This window comes from Panthera onca, chromosome B3 (genome assembly GCF_046562875.1).
Source record: "Panthera onca isolate mPanOnc1 chromosome B3, mPanOnc1 haplotype 2, whole genome shotgun sequence".
Classification (NCBI taxonomy): Eukaryota; Metazoa; Chordata; class Mammalia; order Carnivora; family Felidae; genus Panthera; species Panthera onca.
The window spans coordinates 84,546,158-84,568,168 of NC_138344.1; the positions used below are offsets into that span (position 1 = coordinate 84,546,158).

The 22,011-nt window shown below is 36.3% G+C and overlaps 1 protein-coding gene across 6 annotated transcripts in view; it reads right to left on the reverse strand.

The window, feature by feature from the left end:
- The window catches only part of RALGAPA1 (Ral GTPase activating protein catalytic subunit alpha 1), a 263,713-nt gene that overhangs the window by 170,778 nt on the left and 70,924 nt on the right, over positions 1-22,011 (reverse strand). For all 6 annotated transcript variants that reach the window (XM_060619520.3, XM_060619522.3, XM_060619525.3 and 3 more), the window contains exons 11-12: positions 14,281-14,478; positions 3,435-3,572 (exon numbers count right to left, since the gene is read on the reverse strand). In XM_060619520.3, coding sequence (XP_060475503.2) covers positions 3,435-3,572; positions 14,281-14,478 — 336 coding nt within the window. The remainder of the gene's footprint in view (positions 1-3,434; positions 3,573-14,280; positions 14,479-22,011) is intronic.

The following is a 22,011-nucleotide window of genomic DNA, read 5'->3' on the forward strand; positions in this document are numbered from 1 at the left end:
ACCCAATTAATTTTTATAAAACTATAATCCTGCTCTCAAAAACAGACATGAACTATATAAGAAAAGGAAGTAAGAGACCAATATCACTTGTGCTCAAATAGACAAAAGTACTGAGAAGATAGTGGCAATTCAAATTGATCAAAGTATCATACATATTTTATGACCAAGTAGTATTTACCCCAGAAATTTAAGAATACCTTGACATTAGAAAAGTCTATTAACAAAGAATACCCTATAAACAGACTAAAATGGAAAAAAGGATGATCATCACAACGTACGCAGAAAAAGCATCTAGCACTTACTATTTAAAAAAAAAGAAACAGCAAACTAAGAAAAAAGGTAAAATTCCTTAATCTGAAAAAGAGCACATATCAAGAACTATAACAAATGATATAACAGCAATTAAACCTAAGAAGTACTGGCAAAAGCCAAGAATAAGACCAAAGTACTTGCTATCACCTCATTACCCCTGGAGGACCCAGTAAAGTGTAAAAGGAAAGCTGGAAGGGGGCAGGGAGAGGATACAAAGGAATATAAATATGAATGAATTGTAAAAGAAAAGATAAAACAACTATGAGCAATTTGGGAGAAAAGCAGTCCAGACAAAAGAAAAAGCAAGTTTAAAAGGACCTGAGGTGAAAGCCTACCTCGCATATTTAAGGAACAGCAAGGACTATAGACATAGAGTGGAGTGAAGTGGGGAAGCAACTGGGTAATGATGTTGAGAAACAGAACCAGAGCATGTGGAGAACTTCTTACACTCAACAGTGATAAAAGAATGTTTTTCTTCTCAAACTTTGCAGACCAATCCTATTGTAAAATACAATATAAATGAACTAACAGGAAAAAGGAAATGAAAAAACACATATAAAAATATAAACACAAACTTCATCAAAATCAAGAGATATTTTTTTTTTTTTAATGTTTATTTATTTTTGAGACAGAGAGAGACAGAGCATGAACAGGGGAGGGGCAGAGAGAGAGGGAGACACAGAATCTGAAACAGGCTCCAGGCTCTGAGCGGTCAGCACAGAGCCTGACGCGGGGCTCGAACTCACAGACCGTGAGATCATGACCTGAGCCGAAGTCGGATGCTTAACCGACCGAGCCACCCAGGCGCCCCCAAGAGATATATTAAATGACTTAAGTTTCTAAATTCTTACTCTCAATTTTTTAATTATCTTATAGTCTATGGGCCACATTCTGAGGAGCCTTGATGTAAAGCCTTATAGACCATTAGAAATACTTTTGCTTTTATGCTTAGTGATAATGCAAAACCAGTGGACAGGTTTGAGTAGAAAAATGACATGATCTGACTTAACAGCATCCCTCTGGCGACTGTGTTGAGAACATACTGGCGTGATGGGTGGGCAAGAGCAAAAGCAAGGATACTGATTAGGAGTTTACTGCAATAACTCAGATGAAAAATTATGGAGGCTTGGACACAAGAGGTAGCGTGAGTGTTGAACAGCTAATAGATAGGAGTATTCTGCATACATTCTTAAGATGGCCAGGATTTGGTATCAAATTAGATGTAGAATATAAAAGAGACACAGGAGACAAGGTGGCTTGAACAACTGAAAAACGTGCTATAAACGAAACAAAGAAAACTGCAGGAACAGCATGTTTGCTGAGCAAGGTGAGAAGCCAAATTTTAGATGCATCAAGTTTGAGATGTCTATTAGATATCTAAGTGAAGATGCTACCTTGGCATTTGAATATTTGAGTTCAAGGCTCTTAGAGTTCAGACAAGAGGTCTCAGACTAGAAACAAAATTGTATAAGTTGCAGTAAAAAGCATTTAAAGCCAGAAGAATGGATGAGATCAAACAGGAGAATAGAAAGATCCAAGAACTGATTCTTGGGCACTTCAACATGAATAGTCAGGGAAATATGAAAAAATCAGTAAAGGGGCACCTGGGTGGCTCGGTCGGTTAAGCGTCTGACTTCAGCTCAGGTCATGATCTCACAGTTCATGAGTTTGAGCCACACAGCTCTTTGCTTACAGCTCAGAACCTGGAGCCTGCTTTGGATTCTGTGTCTCCCTCTCTCTCGCTCTCTCTGCCCCTACCCAGCTCATGCTCTGCACTCTCTCTCTCTCTAAAATAAATAAACATTAAAAAAAATTTTTTTTAAAAACCAGTAAAAAATTCTGAGAAGTGACCACTGAGTTGGGAGAAATACAGGAGGGATGCTACTCTGAAGGCCAAGTGAAGTTTTAATAGGGAGGGAATGGTCTATTCTGTCAAATGCTCCTGACAAGTCCAGTAAGATTAGGATTGAAAAATGTACATCTGGGGGCGGCTGGGTGGCTCAGTCAGTTGAGCATCCAACTTCAGATCAGGTCATGATCTCACGGTTGATGAGTTCGAGCCCCACATCGGGCTCTGTGCTGATAGCTCAGGGCCTGGAGCCTGCTTCAGATCTGTGTCTCCCTCTCTCTGTGCTCCTCCCCTGCTCACACTCTATCTCTCTCTCAAAAATAAATAAATATTAAAAAAATAAATTAAAATAAATAAAAAGAAAAATGTACATCTGATTTAACAATGTGGAGGTCACATGTGGCCTTGACAAGAACAGTCTGATTTAAAAAATGAATGACTGCAATGAACTCCTACAAATCAATATGAAAAAGACAACCCAACAGAATAAGGGAAGAAGCATACAAATAGGCAATTCATAAGAAGATGCTCAATTTCAATGGTGATGAAATTAAATGAAAACAAGGAAACACAAACTTAAAAAAATAAAATAACATTTCACATATATGAGGCAGCAAAATTAAAATCTAACTATATAGTGGGGAAGATACAAGGAAATGAGAACTCGCAAACACTACCAAAGAAAATGTAAATTATTATAATCACATTGGAGGACAATTTGGTAGTAACAGTAAAGTAAGGCTGATAATGTACAACTTCTCCAACCTGGTAGCTCCACTTCTGAGTATATAACCTAGAGAAATTCTCCCAGAGTACAAAGAAAACCAACAACCCACAACCATATGTAAGAATGCTCCATGCAGCACTATCTGATAGTGAGAAATTGGAAACAACTTAAAAAGCATCAACAGAAAAATCAGTTAAGTAAAATGTGAAATAACCATAAATTGCAATACCAGAAAGTAGCTAAAATGAATGAACTACAGCTATGTATCAACAACACATCTCAAAAACACGTTTAATACAAAAAGAAAGTACCAGATGACAGTACACCATGACACAATTTATATAAACTTTAAAGCTGTAATACATATAAATTAGGAAGCAAAAGTTAAGGAAAAAACAAAATTAATATGTCCTAAGGATAACTGATAAACATGGGTACTGATTTTATTAAAAAATTATATTGTACACTGAAATACTTAAACATATATTTGAAATATTTAATGATTATTTTATTGTATTTTTAAAAAACAACCAAGAAATGAACCACCTGCAAAACTGCCTGGGTACCAGCTCGTATGTTTTGTTCTGTGGCTTCTTCGGAGGCATTATGAAGAACATCTTGGTAGGTGCCATTTTTTGTCCAAGTAGAATTTCGAACATGATCAGCAACATCAGTCCCATTTTCCTGAAGAAAAATACCAAGTTTTTCATATTTCATTAAGAATGCTACAACAAGATAATAAGCTGAAGAAGTAAACTGGAAATTATTGGGTCCTCCTACTAAGCATCTTCTCAAAATAAATGTTTCATTTGATTACAAAAGCAATATATGTTCACTGTGAAAAAGGTTCTTCCCATTGACAAAAACAAAAAGAAAACAAAAAGTCATCCCTAAGAGTCAGACAGAAATTTTATCATTTCAGATATAGGGACATTTTTCTATGGATATAATGTATGAATCTCCCTTCTGTAACTCACACATTTAAGAACAGGATTATATTACAGTTCTGTAAAACATGAATTCCATTCTAAAGTAAATGACAGAATCCAAATAACTTATTTTTTAAAAATTTTTTAACGTTTATTTATTATTGAGAGACAGAGACACAGCATGAGCATGGGAGGGGCAGAAAGAGGGGGAGACACAGAATCTGAAGCAAGCTCCAGGCTCTGAGCTGTCAGCACAGAACCCGATGCAGGGCTTGAACTCAGAAACCGCAAGATCATGACCTGAGCTGAAGTCGGATGCTTAACCGACTGAGCCACCCAGGCGCTCCTAAATAACTTATTTTTTAGTGTTTATTTATTTTTAAGAGACAGAGAGCATGAGTGGAGGAGGTGAAGAGAGAGAGAGGGGATAGTGGATCCAAAGTGGGCTCTGTGCTGACAGCAGCAAGCCTGACGCGGGGCTCGAATCCATGAAGCATGAAATCATGACCTGAGCTGAAGTCGGACGCTCAACTGACAGAGCCACCCAGGCGCCCTTGGAATCCAAATAACTTAAATAAATCAACAGAAAACAGTTTCTATTTGGTTTACTTTAGAGTATTAAAATTCTTATTACCCAAAGACAGAGAATATTAGGTACTTCAAACCACTAAGACTGTATCTTTCTGCCTGAGTGTTAGCTGTCAAACGCCTTGCAGACTAAGGAGTTCCTTTAGGTGAAAAGCCGCAAAAACAGACTCAGTTTTGTTCTCTTTTATTTATTAATTTTTGTAAGTTTCTTTCTAGCTGTTTTCTGCTTTTGGTCATTCCTCAACATCTTCAAACAGTCTCTTGTTTTCTTGAATATTCTGTCTAGAGCTTTTAAGTGCAATATGCAGGGGATTTATTAGTCTAATACAAACTACTCTGCCATTACCGAAGTAATGGAAATCAGCTCTGTCTGCACAGCCAACACAATATACCACAGTATACTATACCCCTTCTCTTAAACCTCATAATCCTATGATCAGATATCTACTGAACATTTCTTCCTGAATGACCTAAAAGCACCTCCAACTCAAAATACTTAAAAGTTTATTAACCATGTCCTCCCCATTCTTACCAACCCCTCTAGGCACCATAGTCACCACCACCAAACTTGCTTTTGTAAAAATTCCTAGTCATATGTGAATGGCAACTACCCTGTTGCAAAAGAAACAAACTTGGGACATCTCCCCACTCCTCATTTCTCTCAGCCAATTAATCATCAAGGCATATTGATTTTACCACCGAAGCAGCTCATATCTGTCTTCTCCCTTGTATTTCCATTGCAATTTCCACTGTCCTGGGTACTTATGTCCCTTCTGGACATTGCTAATATTTCCTAACTAGTCTCCTTGCCTCCAATCTACCTTCCATTCTGGGCTTGACATGATCTTCTGAAATATATAACTATCCATGCCATTCTTCTATTCATAATCCTTCAAAGGCTTTCCATTATCTATAATGTAATCCAAGTCACTACAATGGCATATAAATTCTGGCATACACATATAGTATGTACATACAGAATGTATATATATAATATATATATAGTTATGTACAGTAGATATATTTAGGGTCTCTCACATCTTTGTAGATGCTATTCACACCATGTGGTTCCTTCCCTATTTGTTACATGCACTTCATATTATACTACCTCCTGCATGAAGACTTCTCTAAGCCTAAGTAGAGTTAGGTATTCCCTATTTCAGACTCTAGGATCATAGCAACATTCTTTTATAATATTTATTTTTCATGTTTGTCTTCTTGCTAAACCAAAAGTTATGTGAAGGTAGAAAAGCTGTCTTTTCATGTTTGTATCTCCGACATTGGTTCTCCATGAGGGTATTACAATATTTTACAGGGCACTCTAGGAGTTTGCTGTCACAAGAATGGAGAATACCACTGAGATTTAATAGGATGAGCCAGGGAATGTTAAACATATTACAAGATGCATGACAGTTTGCACACACACACACACACACACATGGTATTACATGTCTTTTAAGTATCTCACAGATACTAAGTGAATAAAAAAACACATGTATAATTATCCTAATCTGTAACAACTCCATTTTATAATTAAAACCAAATTTTAAATCATTATTATATATATTAAATTTATCAGAAATATAAATCAGTGATTTATATTCGCTGACAGCTCAGAGCCTGGAGCCTGCTTCAGATTCTGTGTCTTCTCTCTTTCTCTCTCTCTCTCTCTCTCTCTCTCTCTCTCCCCCCCTCCCCCACTTGCACTCTTATCTCCCTCTCTCAAAAATAAACATTAAAAAAAATTAAAAAAAAAAAAAAAGAATTTATGCTTAAAGAATAAATGATACCAGGTACTCAAATTTCACTTCTGTCTTCCCTCCTCTTTTTTTCCTCTATGAGTAAACTCCAGTCTCATCATAGACCAGCTTATTCTGCACTTAAGGATTTTTTTTTTTTACACTGCAATGAGCAATAGTATGAAAATTTCCAAGAAAGAATTCAGAATATTCTGGGTTTGTTGTAAGTACCAAACTCCTAGAATAAGGCAGGTTAAGGGAGAATTGTAGTTTGGTAAGCATCCTTAAGGAATATGTATTATAACATTCATTTTTATCTAATGCATTTTATATATTATACCTTTTTTACTTAAGTATAATTGACATACAATTATTTATACAAGTTTCAGGTATACAACATGGTGGTTCGACATTTATATACACTATAAAATGATCACAACAATAAGTGGAGTTACCATCTGTCACCTTACAAAGTTATTATAATTCTACTAACTATATCTCCTATGCTGTGCTTTATATCCCTGTGACTATTTTATAATTTGAAGTTTGTAGCTCTTAATCTCTTTCACCTATTTGGCTTATCTCTCCCACCTTTCCTCCCTCTGGCAACCAGTGGCTGGTTCTCTATATTTATGAGTCTGGTCCTGTTTTATTTCTTCATTTGTTTTGTTTTTTAGAATCTACATCTAAGTAAAATTAAATCTCTTTCCCTGACCTACTTCACTTAGCATAATAGCCTCTGGGTCCATCCGTGTTGTTGTAAATGGCAAGATTTCATTCTGTTTTAGGTCTAAGTAACATCTATTGTGTGTGTGTGTGTGTGTGTGTGTGTTAACAGAGAGAGCACATTTTCTTTATCTATTCATCTACCAATGGGCACGGAGTTGTTTCCATATCTTGGCTACTGAAAATGATGCTGCAATGAACATAGGAATGCATATAACTTTTTGAATTAGTGTTTTCATTTTTTCAGTTAAATATACCCAGAAATGGAATTAATGGATCATATGGTATTCTTATTTATAATTTTTCAAGTAACCTCCATACTGTTTTCCATAGTGCACCAATTTGCATTCCCAACAACAGTGCAGAGTTCCCTCTGCTCCACATCCTCACCAACACTTATTTCTTGTTTTTTGATACTACCATTCTCACATGTGTGAGGTGATACCTCACTGTAGTTTTGATTTGCATTTCCTTAATGATTAATGATGTTGAGCATTTTTTCATGTGTCTGTTGGCCCTATATCCTTCTTTAGAAAAATGTCTAATCAGTGTCTCTGTTCATTTTTTAACCAGATTGCTTGGGTTTTCTGGTGTTGAGTTGTAGGAGTTCTTTATATATTTTGAATATAAACCCCTTATTGGATATATCATTTGCAAATATGTTCCCCCATTTGCTAGGATGCAGTTTTGTTTTGCTGATGGTTTCCTTTGCTATGCAAAAGCTTTTCAGTTTAATGTAGTACCAACCATTTATTTTTGCTTTTGTTGCCCTTGCATGAGGAGGCAGACCCCCCCAAAACAAACAAACAAAAGCAAAAACAAAAGCAAAAAAACATTACTAAGACAGATGTCAAAGAGCTTAATGCCTCCGTTTTCTCTTAGGAGTTTTATGGTTTCAGGTCTTACACTTGAGTCTTTAATCCATTTTGAGTTTATTTTTGTGTATGGTGTAAGAAAGTGGTTCAGTTTTCCCACACACTTACTGAAGAAGTAGTCTTTTCTCCATTGTATATTTTTGCTTCTTCTGCCATAGATTTTTAAGTTTATTTTTGTATGCTGTGATTCAACTTATTTATTAGTTTTAACAGTTTTTTGATGGAATCTTTAGTGTTTTCTATGTATAGTATCATGTCATTTCCAAAGTTTTACTTCTTCCTTAACAATTTGGGTGCCTTCTATTTCTTGTTCTCGTCTGATCACTGTGGCTAGGACTTCCAATACCATGTTGAATGAAAGTGGTTAAGAATAGACATCCTTATCTTGTTGTTCCTGATTTTCGAGGAAAAGCTCTCAGTTTTTCATCTTTAAGTATGATGTTAGCTGTAGGTTTTTCATATATGGCTTTTATCATGTTAAAGTATGTTCCTTTTTGCTGAGAGTTTTTATTATAAATGGTTGTTGAATTTTGTCAAGTGCTTTTTCTGCATCTATTGATATGATCATATGGTTTTTACCCTTCATTTTGTTAATGTGGTATATCATGTTGATTTGCAAATGTTGAACCATCCTTGAATCCCCCAAATAAATACCACTTGATCATGGTGAATGATTCTTTCAATGTACTGTTGAATACAGTTTGCTAATATTTTGTTAAGGATTTTTATATCTGTGTTCATCAAACATACTGACTTGTAGTTTTCTTTTTTTGTATGGTCTGTGTCTGGTTTTGGTATCAGGGTAATGCTGGCCTCACAGAATGTATTTGGAAGGTTTCATTACTCTTCAGTTTTTGGGAATAGTTGGAGAAAAACAGGTATTAACTTTTCTTTAAATGTCTGATGGAATTTGCCTGTGAATCCATCTGGTCCTGGACTTTTGTTAGGAGTTTCTTGATTACTAATTCAATTTCATTACTAATAATTGTTCTGTTTAGAATTTCTATTTCTTCCTGATTCAGTTTTGGAATACTGAATGTTTCTAGGAACTTATTCATCTTGTAGGTTGTGCAATTTGTTGGCATATGATTTTTCAAAGTTGTCATATAATTTTTCATAGTAGTCTCTTATAAATAGCTTTTGTATTTCTGTTGTATCAGTTGTTGCTTCTTCCTCTTCATTTCTGATTTATTTAGGTCCTCTCTCTTTTTCTTGATAAGTCTAAAGTTACCAATTTTATCTTTTCAAAGAACCAGCTCTCAGTTTCATCATCTTTTCTATTGTATTTTTAGTCTCTGTTTCATTTATTTTTCCTTTCATCTTTATTTCTTCTACCAACTTTTGGTTTTATTCTTTTTCTATCTAGTTCTTTTAGGTATAAAGTTAAATTGTTTATTTGAGATTTTTCTTGATTCTTCAGGTAGGCTTGTGTTTATACAAACTTCTTAGAACTGCTTTTGCTGTGTTCCAAAGATTGAGGAACGTTGTCTTCGTTTTTATTTATATCAAAGTATTTTTTTAATTTTCTATTTTTTTTGAGAGAGAGAGCACACATGCCAGCAGAGAAGGGGCAGAAGGAGGGAGAATCTTAAGCAGGCTCAACACTCAGTGCAGAGCCTGATGTGGGGTTCAATCCCACAACCCTGGGAATCATGACCCAAGCCAAAATCAAGAGTTGGATGCTCAATCAACCAGGCCACACAGGTGCTCCCAAGGTTATTTTTTTATTTCTTTGCTGACCCACTGCTTGTTTAGTCTCCATGTCTTTATGCTTTTTCCAGTTTTTCCTAATTTATTTCTAGTTTCATAATGCTGTGGTTGGAAAAGATGCTTGATATGATCTCAACCTTCTTACATTTACTAAGACTTGTTTTGTGGCCTAATACGTGATCTATCCTGCAGAATGTTCCATGAGCACTTATAAAAAATGTGTATTCTGTTGTTTTTCAATGGACTGTTCTGTACATATTTGTTAAGTCCATCTGGTCTAATGTCTCACTCAAAGTCACTGTTTCTTTATTAAGTTTCTGTCTGTTGGGGTGCTGTGCTGACAGCTCAGGGCCTGGAGCCTGCTTCTGATTCTGTGTCTCCCTCTCTCTGCCCCTCCCCTGCTCACACTCTGTCTCGGTCTCAAAAATAAATACACACTAAAAAAAAATTTAATTTTCTGCCTGGACAATCAATCCATTGATGTAAGTGGGATGTTAATGTTCCCTATCACTGTATTACTGTCAATTTCTCCTTTATGTCTATTAATATTTAAATATTTAGATGCTCCTATATTGGATGCATGTATATTTACAAATACATTCTTTTGTTGAATTGCTTCCTTCATCATTATGTAATGCCCTTCTCTCTTTTAGTCTTTGTTTTAAAGTTTATTGTGTCTGATACAAGTATTACTACTCCAGCTTTATTGATCATTTCCATTTGCATAGGATATCTCTTCCATCCCATCACTTTCAGTCTGTATGTGTCATATAGGCAACATATAAATGGTTCTTTTTTTTTAATCTATTTAGTTACTTTACGACTTTTGATTGAGCATTTACTCCATGTACATTAAAGTAATTACTGATAGGTATGTACTTATTGCCATTTTGTTCATTGTTTTCTAGCTGTTTTTGTAGTTCTCTGTTCCTTTCTTAGTGTCTTGCTATGTCTTGATGACTTTCCTCAGTATTATGCTTGGATTTCTTTATTTTTTGTGCACCTATCACAGGTTTTTTGCTTGTGGTTGCCATACATAAGGTTCGTGTATAACACCCCATGTATATAGTCATATATTTTAAGTTGAGGATCACTTAAGTTCAAACACAATCTAAACGCATTACATTTTTACCTCCCCTTCATCATGTATTAGGTATTTGACACCATATTTTACATGTTTTTTTGCGTATCCCTTACCTTTTTATTTTAAATGTAGCTGATTTGACTACTTTTTTCTTTTAACCTTCATGCTAGCTTTACAAGTGACTGACCTATTTCCTTTATTATATGTTTGCTTTTACCAGTTGTAGGAGTGCTGACAATACTGACTCCACCTGTGGCTCTCCATCTTGTTCATATTCATTCAATAACCTGTCTTGGGCTACATGTTCCAGGCCCTTAGAGATTAATATACATACTTTAAAAGTGTCTTCCAAGGCTGGGATGGAGGGAGCCTGCTTTGGCCTCCCATGAATCTGTTAGAGATATCACAGTCTTTTTCCTTCATGATGCACAGGTGGTACCACAAGATCTATTTAAAGGTTACCTGTCAATTAGGTGCATGCGAGCCCTTTGATCACATAATAACACCCTTCTGCGCATCTCTTGTCCCATAAAATATGTGGGCTTAAGGTCCAGACTCTGTGGAGAATAGCTGTACAGCACCTAAATCACTGTCTGACTGACCCCTGGTCAGTAAGTTACAATAATAAAACTCTGTAAACCATATGGAGTTGCCTTCTTTGATTTCCAGTCTCAAAAAGTTTTCTCAGTTTTGAGAATACTTTACTGTCCCTCCCCTACTTTCTCATACCAGTGAAATGTTTTCCTCCTTTCATAATTTTCTTACTTCTAGTTATGGCTTCTTCTTTTCTGCATAAAGATGTCATTTTAACATTTCCTGTAAGGCTGTGCTGTGTGATGAACACTTCTAACTTGTTTGTCTGAGAATCTCTCTCTCCAGTTCTGAATTATAGCCTTGCAGGATATTCTTACTTGCAGGTTTTTTCCTTTGAGCACATTAAACATTTCAAGCCACTCTCTTTAGGCCTGCGAAGTTTTTGCTGGAAACACAGTTCAGAGTCTTATAGGTAGGTGTTCCCTTGTATGTAAGTTGCTTTTATCTTACTGCTTTTAAAATTGTCTCTTTGGGGCACCTGGGTGGCTTAGTCAGTTAAGCATCTGACTCTTGATTTTAGTTCAGGTCACAATCTCACAGTTTGTGGAATCCAGCCTTGCATCAGGCTCCACGCTGACGGCATGGAGCCTGCTTGGGATTCTCGCTCTCCCTCTCTCTCTCTCTCTCTCTCTCTCTCTCTGCCCCTCCCTGGCTGGCACGTGCACACACACACACACATATTCTCTCAAAATAAATTAAAAAAACTTACAAAAAATAAAAATAAAAATAAAATTCTCTATCTTTAACTTATGGCATTTTAATTCTCATGTGTCTTGTGTGGACATCTTTGGGTTCATCCTATTTGGGGCTATCTATGCTTCCTGAACGTGGATGTCTGTTTCCTGCCCCAGGTTAGGAAAGTTCTCAGCTGTTATTTCTTCAAACAAGCTCCTTCCTCACTCCCTTCTTCTGGGACCCACTATAATGCAAATGTTAATACTTTCAATGTTGCTCCAGAGGTCCCTTACCTTATCTTACATAAAATTATTTTTCCTTTTGCTGCTCAACTTGGATGATTTCCACTATTCTGTCTTCCAGATCACTGATCCATTCTTCTGCATTCTCTTCCTGAGTGTTGACTCCCTCTGGTGTATTTTTCATTTGAGTTATAGTATTCTTCAGCTCTGATTTTTAAATTTTTTTTTTCAACGTTTTTTATTTATTTTTGGGACAGAGAGACACAGAGCATGAACGGGGGAGGGGCAGAGAGAGAGGGAGACACAGAATCGGAAACAGGCTCCAGGCTCCGAGCCATCAGCCCAGAGCCTGACGCGGGGCTCGAACTCACGGACCGCGAGATCGTGACCTGGCTGAAGTCGGACGCTTAACCGACTGCGCCACCCAGGCGCCCCCAGCTCTGATTTTTAAAAAAATATTTTCTATCTCTTTGTTGAAGTTCTGAATTTATCCACTCTGCTCCTAAATTCAGTGAGCATCTTTATGACTATCACTTTTAACTCTTTATCAGGTAGATTGTTTAATTCCTTTTTAGTTATTTTTCTGAGATTTCTTTTTTCTTATTCTTTCATTTGGAACATATTCCTGTCTCCTCATTCTGTCTGACTCTGTGTTTGTTTCCATGCATTAGGCAGTAGGTCAGCTACATCTCCTGTTCTCAAAGGTAGCAGCCTTGTGTGGAAGGTGTCCTCTGGGGTCCAGAAGCACAATCCCCTCCCCTGCCATCACCAAAACCAGGTGCTCTCCTCTGTGTGCAGCATGCACCCTTCAGTTGTGAATGAGCTCTGACTGCTTGGACGTTCTGGTAGGCAGGGCCTGTTGGTTGCAGTGCCCAGGCAGGACTGCTATAGGTGCATTGGTGGGAGGAGTTGGACCTTGGCACAGCTGGCTGAAAGGCCCAGGCATGATACTGTGCGTGTGCTGGTAGACAGGACCAGTCTCTCATTTCCCCAGGGCAGGAGTCACTTTGGAGGGACACCAGTCCCAGTCAACGCTGCCCACTGGGTGTGGCAGGGTAGGACCAGCTTAAGAGAGAGTCTACTGGAGGGGTGGACTGGTTTTGCAGGGGAATGCCAAAGTGGGGCAACTGGTGCTAGCAATGTAGGTGGAGAGTGTCAGAACTGGAGCCCTTAAGATAGCTAGCTAAATAAGGGCAAGAAAATGGTGCCTACTAGTGTTTCCATTTCCAAAGAAAAGTCCCTACAGACCCCTGCCCCTCCAGCATATGCCCTAAAATTAGTCAATAAATTTCCTTCATGTATAGCTCAGGTGCTCTGCAAACTGCTGCCTCTGTGCTGGGTCTCAGAGTGAGTAAGATTGTGTGCGGGACCTTTAAGAGCATTATCTCAGTTTCCTATAGTCCTCCCCAACCAGCAACCCCCACCCCCACCAGCTGTCCCAGAGTTAAGGCCCAATGATTTTGAAAGCTCCTAAAGTTAAGTTCTGCTGACTTTCAAAGCCAGACATTGTGGGGGCTCATTTTTCCTGTGCAGATCTCCTGGGTGTGGGTGTACAATGTGGGGTTCAATCCCCTTGCTCCTCAAGAAAGGAACCTCTGTGCCTGTGCTATCAAACCACTTGTGGGTTGCTGGACGGGAGGTTTGGTTCCCAACCTGACTACCTCTCTGCCACACTTACCCTTCTCAAGGTGGCTTTTTCTTTCTTCTTTTTTAAAGTAAGCTCTACACACCTAGCATGGGGCTCAAACTCACAACAGTAGAGTCACATGCTCTACCAACTAAGCCAGCCAGGCATCCCATGTTTTTTTCATTTATCTTTAGCTATCCAAGAGCTGGTCTCCTAGTCCTCAGGTCTTTCTCTGTGAGTGTCCCTTTGTATGTAGTTGTAGCCCTGATATGTCCATGGGAAGAGGTGAGCTCAGGATCTTCCTGTACTCTGCCACCCTCCTATTAGTCTCAATTATTACACCTTTTATAATGGCATCTAATTTTGATCTAGACAATGAATTAAAGAATCAGTATATAACCTCAATATTAATTTTTCAAAGTTGTGACATCAAAGAGCTTTAAGACAGGGTAACTGAGGTAACTACCATATTACCTAAGCTGCAAAATATATTAAAAGGTATCTTTAACTTCCTATTAAATATATGTATGTTCATGTGTTATACTTTCATGAAAGTCTCATCTATTAAACTTATACTAAAATATGTAAGTATTATCAGTTTACCTCTTCTCTCTTTTCTCCTTCTTCCATTGAAATAACACGGTCTGTGACATTGTCAATACAAGGTAAGTCTGAAGAGGAAATCACAATTTCTTCAGGCTCTTGCATAAACAAAGGTTTTTCTTCTTGCTGGATCCATTCTTGATACACTTTTACCACTTTTCTCATAGCTGCTGCTTCACAAATTGGTAATAAAAATGCCTAGTGGAAAAAAAAAACAGAACATACATAGTGATACTTTTTTCTTTGCCACAAACCGCTAATACATGCATTTTTATCTTGTTATAAAGTATGATATAAATGACTCTTAAAAAGTTAAAGTCAATCAATTCATTGTCAGAAAGAGACTTTTGTCTCCAAATAATTTGTATATACTATGACACAGAAATGCTTTTGGTAGGGGCACCTGGCTGGCTCAGTCAGGACAGCATGCAACTCTTGATCTCCAGGTCGTGAGTTCAAGCCCCATGTTGGGTGTAGAGATTACTTAAAAATAAAATCTTGGGCGCCTGGGTGGCGCAGTCGGTTAAGCGTCCAACTTCAGCTCAGGTCATGATCTCGCGGTCCGTGAGTTCAAGCCCCGCGTCGGGCTCTGGGCTGTTGGCTCAGAGCCTGGAGCCTGTTTCCGATTCTGTGTCTCCCTCTCTCTCTGCCCCTCCCCCGTTCATGCTCTGTCTCTCTCTGTCTCAAAAATAAATAAACGTTAAAAAAAAAAATTTAAAATAAAACAAAATAAAAAAATAAATAAATAAAATAAAATCTTAAAAAAAAGAAATGCTTTCGGTAGAGAAACACAGATTTCAAGTGCAAGAAGCCAAGATTTGTTTCAATTGTGCTATCTCAGAATGAAAATACTCGTTTCATGAAATAACTATGCTCCTACAAAGCTTAATATAAATATCACTTTTGATAATATACATTTGTAACTTATTATTTTTTTAGATTACTACTACAATAAACTTTGATATGGGAACTTAATTAAAATTAAATCTGACTCCAAGAAGTAATACAAATTACATGTAAAAGGCAACTATAAGCATATAAAGAAAAAACATTGCAGTTTTATTTCATTTTACATATAATAAAGTTAAATAAGTTAAATAATACGGCAAATACTTAAAATATTAAAAGGAATATCTTACAATTATTCTTTCCTTTATGTACTTTTCTGGGTTGCTTTAACTTTAAAAAAAAGTAAATATTTTCATCACAAAAATGTAACATATTCACAATAAAAAAACTTTTTACACAATTCAGACAGGCAAAAACAAAACAGTAAAAATACTCTTTTTTTAAAAAAAATTTTTAACGTTTATTTATTTTTGAGAGACAGAGACAGAGTGAGTGGGGGAGGAACAGAGAGAGAGAGAGGGAGACCCAGAATATGAAGCAGGCTCCAGGCTCTGAGCTGTCAGCACACAGCCCAACGCGGGGCTCGAACTCACAAGCCATGAGATCATGACCTGAGCTGAAGTCAGACACTCAACTGACTGAGCCACCCAGGGGCCCCAACAGTAAAAATACTCTTAATCTCACTACCCAAATTCCTTTCTTTATTTATGTTTGTGTTCATGTGGTTACATTTTTACTGGACTTTCTCTTTACACACAGAAATGGAATTAAATTGCTTTTAATTTTCCTTTTACAACCAGTACCTATTAATTTCAACTCTAAAAGCCACAAGACCTTTACCTAAAACCCTGGCACTTCCTCCTATAGAGCTATTAGTAGGTATATTTAGTAATTATCATGGGGTCAAGTACTTTATCTGAATGAAACTAACCAAGAAAATCAGCTTTCCAAGATAACGATGAAAAGTTAATGTGTAATATCAACAGGACATTTAATGCAGTTTTGGTAACTTTTATTTATTTGCTGTTGTTAATTCCCTAGCAATTTACATACTTGTTACTTTCTTTTATCTAAAGAAACAAACTCATTCCCAAACTCTCATTCTCATATTCTAGCAGCTTAATGGTCAATGATATGATTTGGATCATCACTGTCTGCTCTAAGAATATTTATTTCATAATTGCAGCAACATCTCAGCTTTCTTAAAAAGGTTCAAAGTATAGGGGCGCCTGGGTGGCTCAGTCGATTAAGAGTCCAACTTTGGCTCGGGTCATGATCTCGTGGTTTGTGGGTTCGAGCCCCACACGTCAGGCTCTGTGCTGACAGCTCAGAGCCTGGAGCCTGCTTTGGATTCTACCTCCCTCTCTCTCTCTCTGACCCTCCCCTGCACACTTTCTCTTTCTCAAAAAAATGGAATATGTTAAAAAAATAAAAAGGTTCAAAGTATAAGAAAAAAATCTCAAAGTTTTATTCTCAGATACTGAAAAATGAACTTTTTTAAAATTAGCATGAAAACCCTCTGTAGTTTTTGCTCAATTTTACTATTAACCTAAAGCTGATCTAAAACATAAAGTTTTAATCATTTAAAAAATATTAATAATATCCAGAGCTGGTATTTATTAACGCATAAACTGTCACACCATATCCCAAGTGGCCTAATGAATTTACTAAAACCCAGAGTGTATATAACCTTTGTCCTTGTAAGCTCTAAAGTCTGATTTTGCCAACACACTAAATATGAATCTTATGGAAAGACTGAGATTAGCCATGGCCAAAAAAACGGATGCATAAAAACCAGAGTGCCGATTTATACATTTACAATGAGAAATAACTGTCACAGAAACCAGAACATTCAAAACCATACATCAGCACCTTGTCCCTATGAAGAAGCACCAATCACATCAATTATTAACTGATAATAAGGAAAGTTATCATTCAAAAAACATATTTAAATCTATATGTTCAGCAAATTTTGTTTGTAGATAGACCTACAAGAGGTCATCTCCAGTTTTGATTCTATGACCATAAAACTACGACACAAACAAAAACTACATGGAGATGGAATCAAAACAACAGGAGAAAGAAAAATCAAATATTTAACAGTATTAGCTGAAGATAATCTGATCCAGTTTTGTGAATTTGGTAGCTATGACTCTCTTCTTCAGTGAATAAACAGTAATAAAACATGCTGATCTCTGAATTTTTAATATTTTTGTATTATTAATCAACCCAGATTATGATAAACACATTCTTTAAGATAAATCAAGTACAGGGAGCATTCAGCAGACCCGGGAAATTTTCTGTCTTCTTTTTTATTTTCTTCTTTAACTTAAAAAAATTTTTTTTAATGTTTATTTTTGAAAGAGAGAGAAAAAGAGAGAGACTGACCGAGTGGGGGAGGGGCAGAGAGAGAAGGAGACACAGAATCTGAAGCAGGCTCCAAGCTCTGAGCTTGAGTCAGCAGAGAGCCTGACGAGGGTCTCAAAGTCGCAAACCCTGAGATTATGACCCAAGCCAAAGTCCAATGCTTAACTAACTGAGGCACCCAGGCACCCCACTGTCTTCTGAAAGCAGTGGTTTGCATTTTGATCTCAGAACCCCTACCTTACTATATGTTAACACAAATAACAGGTTTTCCAAAATACATTGCTTTACATTTTTGCAAATATCATTAATGTTTAGCTTAATAAAAGACAGTGGGGGGACACTTGGGTGGCTCAGTCGATTAACATCTGACTCTTGATTTCAGCTCAGGTCACGATCTCAAGATCCTGAGATGGAGCCTGCTTGGGATTCTCTCTCTCCCTCTCTCTCTGCCCTTCCTCTGCTCACTGCCCCCTCCCTCAAATAAATACACATTTAAAAATAAATAAATAAATGGGAGACAGTTGGATTCTCTTATCTGCTTGTTTCTGCATTCAATCTGACACAATAGCACATATCAGGTATCTCTGGAAAACTTTACTTCACACTCATGAAAAAATGACAGTGAAAAAAGTAAATAAAATCTTATTTTGTCATGAAAATAGTTTTGACTTCCCAGAAGCCTCAAACCACAGTTTTCAATCTATTGCCTTAAAGTGACTTTGCAGAAAAAAAATTTACACACACATATAATTATATACATATGTATGAAATATTATATATGTAGGTATAATCATATACAGATATAATTATACATATACAGACATAAATATATAATGCCTGGAGTGCATATATGTCTTTCTATTGAACATAAAGAATAACTTTATCATTTCAAATGATTTGGGGGATTTTATGCTTTATAGTTGTATCTTTGTTTTAAAGACAAATAACAATATAAATATCTTCATCTGAGGTAAAACTCAATCATTACACTGGCCCTAAAATAACATCATCAACTATATAACAAATTATTTCAAGAGTTAGTTTCTAGAAATAAATGTTAGCCCTCAGGTAGCACTAATAAAGTACCTGGTACTCAACAGTTACAGAACTTCTTGATTCATTCACCAAATATTTATTAGGTGTCTACTCTATGCCAGGCACTGAGGATATGATGAATGAATATGAGAAGTATTCATGGAAGGTAGAAAAAAAGATTAAAATTTTAAAAATAATTTTTTAAATAAATATAAAACTCAGAAGAGGTACTATGAAGAAAATAATTTTCAAAAACATCATAAAAAGATACTTACTATGTGTGTGTATGTGTGCATGTGTCTGTGTGTGTGCATATGCATACAGGTGCATCTATTTTTGGGTGGTCATGGAAGACTTCTCCGGTGTAGCCATATTTAGAAGTAATAAAAGATGAGTATCAGGTTAGAAAAAAAAGGAATAAAGGGTAAAGAGGAAAGAAAGGAGGGTTGAAGGATGGAAATTCAGATAGGGAAAACAGTAATTGTGAAAGCTTTGAGGATGATAATTTTGAGAAACATTAAGTAAACATATTTCTACTAAACTTATTTGCCTATAGAAAGACTTGTGCTCTAGCTGGGACTGCTAGGGGCAAAGTCATTACATGGTCATATACCTGATAATTAATGGAGTATTTTATCTATATTGTGGAACATCTGAGCCTTCAAAGTAAGGAAAGAAACTATTTCACAAATTCTCAATTTTGAAAATTTATCAGCATTACTGCAAGTAAAAATAGCTTTCCCAATATATACCTAATCTTAGAAATTAATCCCTTTTCAAAACATGAATGATCCATTGGTGTCACCATCCTCAAATTTATTTTTCCTTAAGTTTTGCCTTAAAAATCACTTAAAAAATAATTATCAGAATAAAAACATCTCCGAGGACTTCAGTCTCCAGCAATATCATTTAAAAGATATCCTGGAATCTTCCTGCATAGAACACCTAAAAACTGTCACATCAAAAAATACAACAGACCTTTTTAAATGAATGGCTCAGCTTGTAAGGATATTCTGAGTCTAGACCAAAATGTGTGTATTAATCCAGACAGCAAGTGAGCAATGAAGCTGCTGGCTATTGCCCTGGATAGCCTAGAGTGTTGGGTTTAAATAGCTACCTGTTCAGAGGGGAGAGACAGATCAGGCTTCTATGTGTAAAACTGACACCAATGTAGGCAACCTGAATACAAAGGTGAGCTAGGAGGGGAAGGCAAAAAATCTCAACTCCAGAGAAGAGTCAGTGAGGAAACTTGTCTACTGACTTAGTGTAGGGGAATAGGAGGGAAGAACACCCTTTCCTGCAAATTCATATTCTCAGGCTGATCATCACATAACTTTGAGTGGTGCAAAGTAGGAAGAATCATAAACTGAGAATTATAATTTAAAGTAAACCGAGGCTGGGATGCCTGGCTGCCCATTTGGTAGAGTATGTGACTCTTAATCTCAGGGTCATGAGTTCAAGATCTACGCTGGGCATACAATAGAGCTTACTGAAAAATTAAAATTAAATTAAAAATAAATAAAGTAAACCAAGGTTGACAGGACCACCAAATACCTGGGAGAAGCAAGAGCATTTCTTCTCTAGAGGAACACATCTTTCAACCCAAGTTTCAAAGTAATTCCCACAAAATTCCACAGAAATGTAAATCCGTAACACAAAAACCCAAAATAAACAAACAGGGGTGAAAACAGAAACAACAACCAAGAAGGCCAAAACTACAAAAACTAGCTGATAGAGGTAGTAGAATAAGGAATATAAAATGAACATTTTTAACATGTTTTACTTAAGAAAATGAATATGAATAAAGAATGAATGAGCCACTGCAAAAAGGGACTAGGGCAGATGTGAAAAATAAGCAAATGCAAATTAAAAAATTTTAAATATAAAGAGCATTATTAAAAACTCAATAAGGGGAATTCTGTTTCCAAGAGTATGGTGGACTAGTAACTCAACAAACCTTCTGATTGAAAAATCAAAATGTATATTAAAAATACATTTAATCTTTTTGTTATTTTAATTTTTTATGTTTATTTATTTACATAGAGTGTGAGAGGGGAAGGGAGAGAAAGAGAGGGAGAGAGACCAAGCATGTTCAATGCTTAGCATGGAGCCTGACACGGGGCTCAATCCCATGACCCCAAGATCATGACCTGAGTCGAAATCAAGAGTTGGATGCTTAACCAACTGAGCCACCCAGGTGCCCCAAATTTAATCTTTTTAAATGCATTGATAAGCCAAAAAGCAGAAAAAAATATTCAAAAATAAAAACTTATATGAAATCCAAACTCAGTGAGCTAAGTTTTAGGAGGAGCAAGAAAGCTGGCTTTCACTCTGAGTGGAACCAATTACTTTGGTTTCCATGGACCTATTGTGCCAAAGCAGGGAGAACAACAGGAAAACTAAACAAAGTCAGAACTACATACTGTCAGTGCAATGCTGAATGAGAAATAAACCCAACCATTAAAAGTTTGTAAAGAAAACTGCCCATATCTAGATGCAGAGTAGATAACAATAACAACAAAAATCTCCCCAGACACACTGTAACTAAAAGCTAGCCTTAACATAGTTTTATATTCTGTGTTCATATTATGTGGCTAGCTTGAACCTCAAATCAAGGATTCAGTTTAACGACAGGTTGTTAGTGTCTCTTTGCACCCAGAAGCAGCAAATGCAACTCACTTCTGAGAGAATCAACCTTTAATAAACCAAATCAGCAAATAAAGATGTAAGATGAAAAAGCTCAGAGTCAAAATTCTAAATTTCTGAAATCATGAAATATTGGAAGAAACCTTAAGAGAATACACCACAATAAGAAAGAGAACATAGAAACAAAATATGGTATGATCAGATCTACAAACACCTCAGGAATATTACAATGATCAACCAATATAAAATAACTATGTTTAGTATAAATAAGTAAAACATAAGAACTAGAAACAATAAAATTGAGCAGACTTGCCAATTTCCAGAAGCAGTTGTAATTAAAAAAGAAGTACCCAGAATGTAGCATAGAGAGACAAAGGGATGGAAAATATGAATGAGAGGTTAACAGACACTTAAGGTAAAAAAGATCTAACATTCATCTTGCCAGAGTCCCGGAAAGACAAGAAAAAGATGGGACAGAGGCAATATTTAAAGAGATAATGGCTGAAAATTTTCCAGAATTGCCAAAATATATTAATCCATAAATGAAGTATGCCTAAAATATCCCCTAAAGAATAAATGAAAGGAAACCTAGATCTGGGCATACCACAGTAAAATGTAAAATGCCAAATACTAAAAGAAGATATTAAAAAGAGCCAGAGCAAAGATAGCTGACTTATTAGTTCAACTGCTGGTTGACATCTCAACGGCAACAACGTAAAACAAAGAACAGTGGGAAAGTATCTGAGTATCTAAAATGTGCTGGGTGAAAATAATTGTTAATCTAGAAGTCTATGTCCAGTAGAAAAAGTCTTTCAAAAATAAAAGGCATTTTCA